Here is a 10,950-nt window from a genome sequence, read left to right as displayed (position 1 = left end):
GGCAGTCCTACAGGAGTACCGAACAGCATGGACTGCTAACACTGTCACAACTTTCTCACATCGGTGGTAAAACTCCGCGGTGGCGGAGTAACAAGAAACTGCACGGTCAGAACAACCCAATGGAGACTAAGGTAAGATTTTGATTTATTGTCAATTTACATTTTGAAACTTTTGCTGAAGTGCTCCATCCAGACGATATGGTGCCATGTACTATTGTAGTGTTTACAAAGTCCACAACGATGTATTTGTAAGGGTCAGTACAACTGAATGCATTCAACTGAAATGTGTCTTCCGCATATAACCCAACGCCTCTGAATCAGAGAGGTGCGGGGGGCTGACTTGGAGAAAATCTCAGTCAGCCTCTAATCTCTTACAGCTCTGCACAATGTGAATGAATGTCAAATAATAGGAATTATTTGAACAGTAATTGTCAATAACGTGCCATGTTTCATGAAATATAATTGCAGCTTTTAGCTTACTGTCAGTGCACTCTTCTTTATGAGTGCATATACAAGTAACTGCCCAAATAAAGGAAACACCAACATAAAGTGTTGGGTCACCACGAACCACAACAGCTTCAATGCACCTTGGCATAGATTCTACAAGTGTCTGGAACTCTGTTGGAAGGATGCGACACCAGTTTTCCACGGGAAATTCCATCATTTGGTGTTTTGTTGATGTTGGCGTAAAATGCTGTCTCAGGTGCCACTCCATGGCATTTGGTTTTCATTGTTTTCATGCTCATCAAACCATTCAGTGACCACTCGTGCTCTGTGGATGGGGGCATTGGCATCTTATGGGTGCGTAGCCAAAATGGGGGGGTAGCCAAAATAATGGCCAAACTAATGGCCTGCAAAGCAGACTTTGTTTATTTATTTATTCAAGTGTTTCAATTATTTTGGCAGTTACCTGTAGTTATTGTTGAGCGTGTGGCATAATTACATTCAATCTCCGCTCCTGAATTAAAGTTATTCCATTCAAAACATTAGGGTGGACTTAAAAGCAATAGGGGAATACTGAAACACATCGTTTAATAAGTCTGAGTGATTAATATTTGTACATATTCATGTTTTGGATTTACAGTATTTGATGAAGTTAATGATGATGATGATGATAATTGTGGAACAAATTATTGTTCTTAGAGCAGCAGTCTCGCTAAGCTTGTGACACAAATCACTTACATGACTTGAAAGAACATACTGGAAGCGATCGTTTACAAATCGCTTTATTTGAGCCCCTGCCACAGCAAGCTTTTCATAATAGAAACTGATGGGTGTGGTCATTTCTGAGTTTACACCAGACTATAGTACACTTATATATATATATATATCTCTGGACAAACTTGTTCCTGTTGTTCCCTCCATGTCCCAAGGCCATACCTTGAATACCTCAAATGGGCAGCTACCTGGGTGTCAACCATCTGCCAATTTACATATGTAAACAGGTTATCAATCCCCCATAGCCGCCCTTTAGTTATGGTTTCAGCTGATTTAGTGTTTTATGTTCAAAGGGGTAACATGAGCTGTGGCATTATTGTCTAATTATGTTCTTTCTTTGCATTTGATACTCTTGAAGCTATGGAAGTATGATGCTATATTTAGACCTATATGATTTGAATATTATAGCATGAAACCAAGTTGAGCATTTCTTTTCAACTGACTCTTCCCTCAACAGATTTAGACAGAAGAGCTTTTCATAAAGAATCATGGTATGTGAAATAATTCATCCATCAGCCATAATGATAGTAATAACAAGCATATTCCAACACAATAAGCTAAGCAACAGGAAATTGACTTTTTGAAATACACCTATGCCTCAGCATTACTTTCTAGAAGTGTATGCTATTTAAAACGTCTATTTTAAAAAGTTATTGTATTATAGATTTGTAAATTATTGTAAATAACATGTATTTTTAAGTTTAATGTTCATTGTTGGCATTTGATGTTTGGGTTATTGAAACATGACCAACGCTGAGGCCACACGCCTGTCTGCACATTTCTTATAACTATGTTTGTATGTCTGCTTTTAGCCTGGTGTCCGCAGCGGGAAGAGGCTCTCTGATGGGCTGATGCTGGAGGAATCAGAGAAAGGACAATTGGTCGTTTCCAGTGTTGTTGATGGATCATTGGCCAATCAGGGGCTGAAAGAAGGTATGACTTTTGAGTCTCTTATTTAATAAATAAAAAATGTTGTTGAGTCTCAAAGCTCCCAAAAAACAAAAAAACTGGAGCTTTCACTTTTGGGATTTTTCTCAGACATTTGTGCATCAATAAAATACATAGCTGTTTTTAAGGACACATTTAGAATCATTGACATTTTCAGTCACCATGCTTTAACTGTGTTTCACTTTGAGAAATGTTTTTTTTTTCAGGAGATGAAATTGTGGGTGCCACAATCAACTTTGACCAACTTTCGAAAGACGATGTGTTGAAAATCCTGAAGTTGATGGATGATAATGGATTGGATGAGAAGGTTCAAGTTTTGACGAAAAATAATTTGCACAAGAGTATGGGGACCTTGGACAGCATGAAAGCACCAGAGGAGGTTTGTGGAATACATTTAAAGTTTAACAGAATTAGCTGAATAACAAATAAAGTAAATTTTCACAAGGTTGTTAGATCAATTATATACATTGTTCTTGGATTGCCTTCTCTTTGCAGATGTTGAACGATTCCTATAACAGACTCAATGCCAAAATAAAGAAGTTCATGAAGGAGGACAGCTCTGGACAACCTACAGCTTCTAGGGAAAGAGGCTCTCCTAACAGACAGGTACCGAGAGCTCTCTGGGTCAAGCCTGATGTCAGAGGAACAGACTCTAGAGTGACTCTCGATGCTCCTGGTGGAGAACTTTCGTTGCCTAATGCCAACATGAGTACAACGGATTTCTCCCTAGCTCAATTGAATGGGTCTATAGAGGCTGATCCTGATGTCAATATCTCAGATTTACCTTCAGTAGACCTTAAAGGTTCCAAAATAGATCTAGAATTGCCAAATTCAGACATTGGCATCCCATCTGGGAAGATCAAAAAACCAAGTCTTGGTATGGCTGACTTTGCTATGTCTGGACTAAGATTTAGGAATCCAGACCTGGACCTCTCAGCGGATGAGATGTGTGTATCAGACGTCAGTTTGCCTGACCTCAGTACTTCAGATATTGACATACCCTCAGGTAAATTCAAACTAACGAAACCACATGCAGAACTCAAAGCTCCTGATTTCGATGTGGATGCCCCCTCTGGTAAACTGAAGATGCCCAAATTTGATGATGATGTAAAAGCACCAAAGCTAATTCTCAAAGCTCCCAAGATAAAAGGTGGACTTGATGCACCTGACTTGGATTTACCCAAAGTCGACCTGAAATCACCTAAATTAGATGTAAACACTCCAGGTATTGACATTGATTCACCCACAGGGAAATTGAAAATGCCCAAATTGAAAATGTCAACATTTGGAATGAAGGGGCCACATATTGACAAAGATGGAGATATAGAGGGACCAGACCTGAACTTGTCATCTCCCAAACTCAAGGGTCCCAAAGCAAACCTCAGCATTCCAGATGCTGATATTGACAGTCCATCAGGAAAATTCAAAATGCCAACTTTCAAGATGCCACATTTAGGTTCCTCTGGACCAAAGGTTAAGGGGCCTGACTTGGATCTTTCAGCCCCCAAGTTTAAAGGTGGGATTGATGCCCCTGACATGGATTTACCAGACATGGGCCTCAAAGCCCCTAAATTAGATGTAAACACTCCAGATATTGACATAGATTCACCCACAGGGAAATTCAAAATGCCAACTTTCAAGATGCCAGATTTAGGTTCCTCTGGACCAAAGGTTAAGGGGCCTGACTTGGATCTTTCAGCCCCCAAGTTTAAAGGGGGAATCAGTCCCCCAGATCTGAATCTGCCAGATCTCAAAGGCCCCAAACTAGGCCTAAATGCACCAGATGTAAACTGTAATATGCCCTCAGGTAAAGTCAAAGTACCTACATTGAAGAAACCAAAGGTTGATCTGAATGCTCCTGATCTGGACATTAACGGCCCCTCTGGTAAACTGAAAATGCCCAAATTTGGGCTGTCTGGTACATTGCCAAAATCCACAAAACTGAATCTCAAAGCTCCAAAGATAAAGGGGGGAATTGATTCCCCAGATCTGAATTTTCCAGATGCTGATCTCAAAGCCCCTAAACTAGATGTGAATACCCCGGATCTTGACATCAGTGCATCCTCTGGGAAATTCAAAATGCCCAAATTCAAAATGTCTAAATTCAAAGGCCTAAAAAGACCAGATGTTGACATTGATGGAGACTTAGAGGGCGCAGATATAGATATCAATGCCCCCACAGCTAACCTCAAAGGTCCCAAAACAGGTCTAAAAATGCCAGATTTGAAGATGCCTGGTTTCGGGCTATCTGGGCCAAATGTAGATGAACCTGACTATGACTTACCTGATATTGATCTCTCAGCCCCAAAGCTAAAAGGGGGCATCAATCCCCCAGATTTGAAACTACCTAAAGGTAAAATCAAAGGCCTAAAACTAGACCTCAATGATCCAGATTTGGATGTTGACGCTACCTCAGGAAAACTGAAAATGCCCAAATTTGGACTCTCAGGCACTATGCCAAAAGGACCAAATCTGGACTTAAATGCAGGTGCGAAACCACCAAAGTTCAGTCTAAATATGCCAAAGATAAAAGGTGGACTTGATGCGCCTGACATGGATTTACCAGACATGGACCTCAAAGCCCCTAAATTAGATGTAAACACTCCAGATATTGACATTGATTCACCCACAGGGAAATTGAAAATGCCCAAATTGAAAATGTCAACATTTGGAATGAAGGGGCCACATATTGACAAAGATGGAGATATAGAGGGACCAGACCTGAACTTGTCATCTCCCAAACTCAAGGGTCCCAAAGCAAACCTCAGCATTCCAGATGCTGATATTGACAGTCCATCAGGAAAATTCAAAATGCCAACTTTCAAGATGCCACATTTAGGTTCCTCTGGACCAAAGGTTAAGGGGCCTGGCTTGGATCTTTCAGCCCCCAAGTTTAAAGCTGGGATTGATGCCCCTGACATGGATTTACCAGACATGGACCTCAAAGCCCCTAAATTAGATGTAAACACTCCAGATATTGACATTGATTCACCCACAGGGAAATTGAAAATGCCCAAATTGAAAATGTCAACATTTGGAATGAAGGGGCCACATATTGACAAAGATGGAGATATAGAGGGACCAGACCTGAACTTGTCATCTCCCAAACTCAAGGGTCCCAAAGCAAACCTCAACATTCCAGATGCTGATATTGGCCGTCCATCAGGAAAATTCAAAATGCCAACTTTCAAGATGCCACATTTAGGTTCCTCTGGACCAAAGGTTAAGGGGCCTGGCTGGGATCTTTCAGCCCCCAAGTTTAAAGCTGGGATTGATGCCCCTGACATGGATTTACCAGACATGGACCTCAAAGCCCCTAAATTAGATGTAAACACTCCAGATATTGACATTGATTCACCCACAGGGAAATTGAAAATGCCCAAATTGAAAATGTCAACATTTGGAATGAAGGGGCCACATATTGACAAAGATGGAGATATAGAGGGACCAGACCTGAACTTGTCATCTCCCAAACTCAAGGGTCCCAAAGCAAACCTCAACATTCCAGATGCGGATATTGACAGTCCATCAGGAAAATTCAAAATGCCAACTTTCAAGATGCCACATTTAGGTTCCTCTGGACCAAAGGTTAAGGGGCCTGGCTGGGATCTTTCAGCCCCCAAGTTTAAAGCTGGGATTGATGCCCCTGACATGGATTTACCAGACATGGACCTCAAAGCCCCTAAATTAGATGTAAACACTCCAGATATTGACATTGATTCACCCACAGGGAAATTGAAAATGCCCAAATTGAAAATGTCAACATTTGGAATGAAGGGGCCACATATTGACAAAGATGGAGATATAGAGGGACCAGACCTGAACTTGTCATCTCCCAAACTCAAGGGTCCCAAAGCAAACCTCAACATTCCAGATGCTGATATTGGCCGTCCATCAGGAAAATTCAAAATGCCAACTTTCAAGATGCCACATTTAGGTTCCTCTGGACCAAAGGTTAAGGGGCCTGACTTGGATCTTTCAGCCCCCAAGTTTAAAGGGGGAATCAGTCCCCTAGACCCGAATCTGCCAGATCTCAAAGGCCCCAAACTAGGCCTAAATGCACCAGATGTAAACTGTAATATGCCCTCAGGTAAAGTCAAAGTACCTACATTGAAGAAACCAAAGGTTGATCTGAATGCTCCTGACCTGGACATTAACGGCCCCTCTGGTAAACTGAAAATGCCCAAATTTGGGCTGTCTGGTAAAATGCCAAAATCCACAAAACTGAATCTCAAAGCCCCAAAGATAAAGGGGGGAATTGATTCCCCAGACATGAATTTACCAGATGCTCATCTCAAAGTACCTAAACTAGATGGAAATGCCCCTGATCTTGACATCAATGCACCTTCTGGGAAATTCAAAATGCCCAAATTTCAAGTGCATAAATTCAGAGGCCTAAAGGGACCAGATGTTGACATTGATGGAGACTTAGAGGGCCCAGATATAGATATCAATGCCCCCACAGCTAACCTCAAAGGTCCCAAAACAGGTCTAAAAATGCCTGATTTGAAGATGCCTGATTTCGGGCTATCTGGGCCAAATGTAGATGAACCTGACTATGACTTACCTGATATTGGCCTCTCAGCCCCAAAGCTAAAAGGGGGAATCAGTCCCCCAGATTTGAAACTACCTAAGGGTCATCTCAAAGGGCCCAAACTAGATCTCAATGATCAAGATTTTGATGTTGATGCTCCATCTGGTAAACTGAAAATGCCCAAATTTGGGCTTTCAGGCACAATGCCAAAAGGACCAAATGTGGACATAAATGCAGGTGCGAAGTCACCAAAGTTCAGTCTAAAAATGCCAAAGATTAAAGGTGGGATTGATGCCCCTGATGTGGATCTACCAGACATTGACCTCAAAGACCCTAAATTAGATGTAAACACTCCAGATATTGACATTCATTCACCCACAGGGAAATTGAAAATGCCCAATCTGAAAATGCCTAAATTTGGAATGAAAGGACCAGATATTGACCTAGATGGAGATATAGAGGGACCAGACCTGAACTTGTCATCTCCCAAACTCAAGGGCCCCAAAGCAGATCTCAACATTCCAGGTGCTGTTATTGACAGTCCATCAGGAAATTTCAAGATGCCAACTTTCAAGATGCCAGATTTAGGTTTATCTGGACCAAAAGTTAAGGGGCCTGACTTAGATCTTTCAGCTCCCAAGTTTAAAGGGGGAATCAATCACCCAGATTTGGATCTGCCAGATGTTGCCCTCAAAGGCCCCAAATTAGACCTCAATGCACCAGATGTAAACTTTAATATGCTCTCCGGTAAAGTCAAAGTACCTACATTGAAGAAACCAACAGTTGATCTGAATGCTCCTGATCTGGACATTGATGGCCCCTCTGGCAAACTGAAAATGCCCACATTCTTGCTGCCTGGTACAATGTCAAAATCCCCAGACTTGAGGCTCAAAGCTTCAAACATTAAGGGGGGAATTGATGTTCCAGACATGAATTTACCAGATGCTGATCTCAAAGCCCCTGAACTAGATGTGAATGCCCCAGATCTTGACATCAATGAACCCTCTGGGAAATTCAAAATGCCCAAATATAAAATGCTTAAATTCAGAGACCTAAAGAGACCAGATGTTGACATTGATGGAGACTTAGAGGGCGCAGATATAGATATCAATGCCCCCACAGCTAACCTCAAAGGTCCTAGAACAGGTCTAAAAATGCCAGATTTGAAGATGCCTGGTTTCAGGCTATCTGGGCCAAATGTAGATGAACCTGACTATGACTTACCTGATATTGACCTCTCAGCCCCAAAGCTAAAAGGGGGAATCAGTCCCCCAGATTTGAGACTATCTAAGGGTCATCTCAAAAGCCCAAAACTAGACCTCAATGCTCCAGATATGCCCTCAGGTAGAGTCAGAGTTCCAACCATAGAGAGGCCAAATGGTAGCATCAATGCCCCTGATTTTGACATCAACATTCCTACATTCAAAATGCCCAAAATGCCTACATTTGGGTTGTCTACACCAAAAGGACCGGATCATGACATCAGTGCTGACCTAGATTAAATTGCCTGGACCTACCTACAATTGACTTAAAAGCCCCTAACATGGATTTAAACACTCCAGATATTAACATTGGTTTACCGTCTTGGAAATTCAAAATGTCTCACCTCAAATGCCTAAATTCGGCCTTTCTGGTCTTGAAGGTTTCCAGATGCTGGAATAGATGGAGACATTGATGGACCGGACCTGAACTTGTCAACCCTGAAAGTAAACACAGGGATCGGTAGTCCAGATTTAGACATAAAAGTTCCCTTTGGTAACCTCAAAGGCCCCCAAGCTGATCTCAATTTGCCAGACAGTGACGTTGCTATACAATCTCGAAAATTCAAACTGCCGTTGTTAAATATGCCTCAGTATGGAAATCCCAATAGAAGAGCAGTATCAGATATGGACTTTATGAAAACAAATGACATTTCTCCTCCAAAGGCTAAAGTGGATCTAAAAGCACCAGACTTGAAAGTTAGTCACCCAGATGTCCGCCTGAGTTTACCCAAAGCTGATATCAGAGGCCCAGAATACAAAGTGTCATCGCATAGTAAACGCAGATCTGATAGAGCACATATAAAAGATTTGATATGCCAGGACAAGTATATATGAAAGTGCCTGTTGGGAAGTCTAGGAAGGTCAAAGGAAGCGCTACTTATCCCATTGCAGATATTGATTTGCCAGAAATTGATTACCAAGTGTTTGGTGTGGATCTGAGAGGTTCAAACCTTAACCTTGGCGACCTCACAGTGAAATCATAAATTCCCAATACCAAGACTTCTAAATTGGGTAGTTATACAAGAATACCAGATATAGACTCAAGTCTTCCCAGTATTAACGCCTCAATCCCTATATTCCCACTCCAAAGTGTGGATTAGTGGTTTCACAGACAGATTTTAATTTGAGAAGAACTGACCTCAAGGGCAATAAACAATCGGAAACCCCAACTGGTGAATGAAACCGGCAGATAAAAAAAGTACAAAACAGTCTAAAATTGTAGTCTATGACAAATTTGACTCATGGTTCAAACCCCAAAATTTCTGAAGATCAAATATATTTAATCACTGTACAGTATTTCCCAAACATGCCAAAGATGATGTACCAGACGGAACTGGGAGCCTGAAAAATTGGCACAAGGAAGAGTCAAACCGTAGATCTCATACACTCAGATGTCTCGACTTCAGTGCATCAAATGTGGACCTTAAAGTTCCAGAAGATGAGAACTTAAAAGGGTCAAAGCTTATATAGGATTCAGACAACTGACTAAATGTAATTTTAGGCTTGTTTGAATCACAATCTTCTGTTGAAACAATGCAGAAAACTTCTGTTACTTGCACTTATTTGTACTTTTTATGTAAATTGATTGGTGTTTGTTATGAACATGTTGAAAATGTATGTGTAAAGGGTTCTCATTTTGTCACATTGTTTTACAAAATGGATGAAAAGCTTTTTGAAAAGGTGTTTTTACTGTACACTTGCTGTATTACAATAATTTGTTTTATCTTTACATTAATGCAACAAAACAATTAATTCTAAAAAAAATCTTAATGCATTAGCCTAGATAACATTATTCTGACCAGATTCTGACAGTAGGCCTTATTTTCCATATTTTTGCTCTTGAAATAACATCTGGAAAATTAATTCTGTCATGTATGATAAAACATTTAACTCAACTGCTATTTTTGTCGAAATTTTTATTTATTAGTTTGATTTTAAAAATTATAGTATTGCTTCAGTTATTAGAGATTTTCACCTCCGCACCGCTCGGTGGTAGTCTTACCACACTTGACTTTACACAATATAAACGTCATCAGTACAATATCTTTTGCACCATCTCACAACCTTTCTGGTATTTCATTCCAAATAATGTATTTATTAAATTCGGAGGTCTTCAATTTTTACTGAAATGTAATTATATTCCTGAATGATTACCCGCTAAATTGGCTAGGTTTCACCAACAAGCTTTAATCAAATATAATAAAATCAAACTTTATTTGTCACATGCGCCGAATATAAGTGTAGACGTTACCGTGAAATGCTTACTTACAAGCCCTTAACCAACAGTGCAGTTCAAGAAGAGTTAAGAAAATATTTACCAAATAAACTAAAGTTAAAAGTTATACATTAACATAACAATAACGAGGCTATATACAGAGGGTACCGGTACCGAGTCCGTGTGCGGGGGTACAGGTTAGTTGAGGTAATTGTACATGTTGGTAGGGGTGAAGTGACTATGCATAGATAATAAACAGCGAGTAGCAGCAGTGTACAAAACAAATGGGGGGAGGGGTCAATTTAATAGTCCGGTGGCCATTTGATTAATTGTTCAGCAGTCTTATGGCTTGGGGGTAGAACCTGTTAACCTCTAACGAGTCACAAACCCGGATCCGGGACCCCCCCATCAAAAAAGCTGACTAGCATAGCCTAGCCTAAAGCCACAGGGATATCATAGAATAAAATGTTAATGAAATCACAAGTCCAAGACACCAAATGAAAGATACACATCTTGTGAATCCAGCCATCATTTCTGATTTTTAAAATGTTTTACAGGGAAGACACAATATGTAAATCTATTAGCTAACCACGTTAGCAAAAGACACCACTTTTTTTACTCCACCATTTTCTTACTGCATCAGTAGCTATCACAAATTCGACCAAATAAAGATATAAATAGCCACTAACCAAGAAACACTTTCATCAGATGACAGTCTGATAACATATGCTATATGCTATAGAAAAATGTGCATATTTCAGGTATAAATCATAG

General features: G+C 40.4%; 1 protein-coding gene across 1 annotated transcript; it reads left to right on the top strand.

Moving 5' to 3' along the window:
- The first annotated feature begins 25 nt into the window (after positions 1-25).
- Positions 26-9,824, top strand: LOC129839567 (neuroblast differentiation-associated protein AHNAK-like). The gene is made up of 5 exons (XM_055907092.1): positions 26-131; positions 1,675-1,708; positions 2,030-2,150; positions 2,372-2,544; positions 2,661-9,824. The coding sequence occupies exons 2-5, from the start codon at positions 1,706-1,708 to the stop codon at positions 8,199-8,201; spliced, it is 5,838 nt and encodes a 1,945-aa protein (XP_055763067.1). The 5' UTR covers positions 26-131; positions 1,675-1,705; the 3' UTR covers positions 8,202-9,824.
- The last annotated feature ends 1,126 nt before the right edge of the window (positions 9,825-10,950 follow it).

This window comes from Salvelinus fontinalis, chromosome 40, assembly GCF_029448725.1.
Source record: "Salvelinus fontinalis isolate EN_2023a chromosome 40, ASM2944872v1, whole genome shotgun sequence".
NCBI classification, from domain to species: Eukaryota; Metazoa; Chordata; class Actinopteri; order Salmoniformes; family Salmonidae; genus Salvelinus; species Salvelinus fontinalis.
This window is presented reverse-complemented; position numbering and strand designations above follow the sequence as displayed.

Bases quoted from the DNA above. Each gene is read 5' to 3' on its own strand.
- LOC129839567 (XM_055907092.1), top strand. The intron at 2,151-2,371 runs GTATGACTTTTG...TTTTTTTTTCAG, and splicing joins CAATCAGGGGCTGAAAGAAG to GAGATGAAATTGTGGGTGCC. The intron at 2,545-2,660 runs GTTTGTGGAATA...TTCTCTTTGCAG, and splicing joins GCATGAAAGCACCAGAGGAG to ATGTTGAACGATTCCTATAA.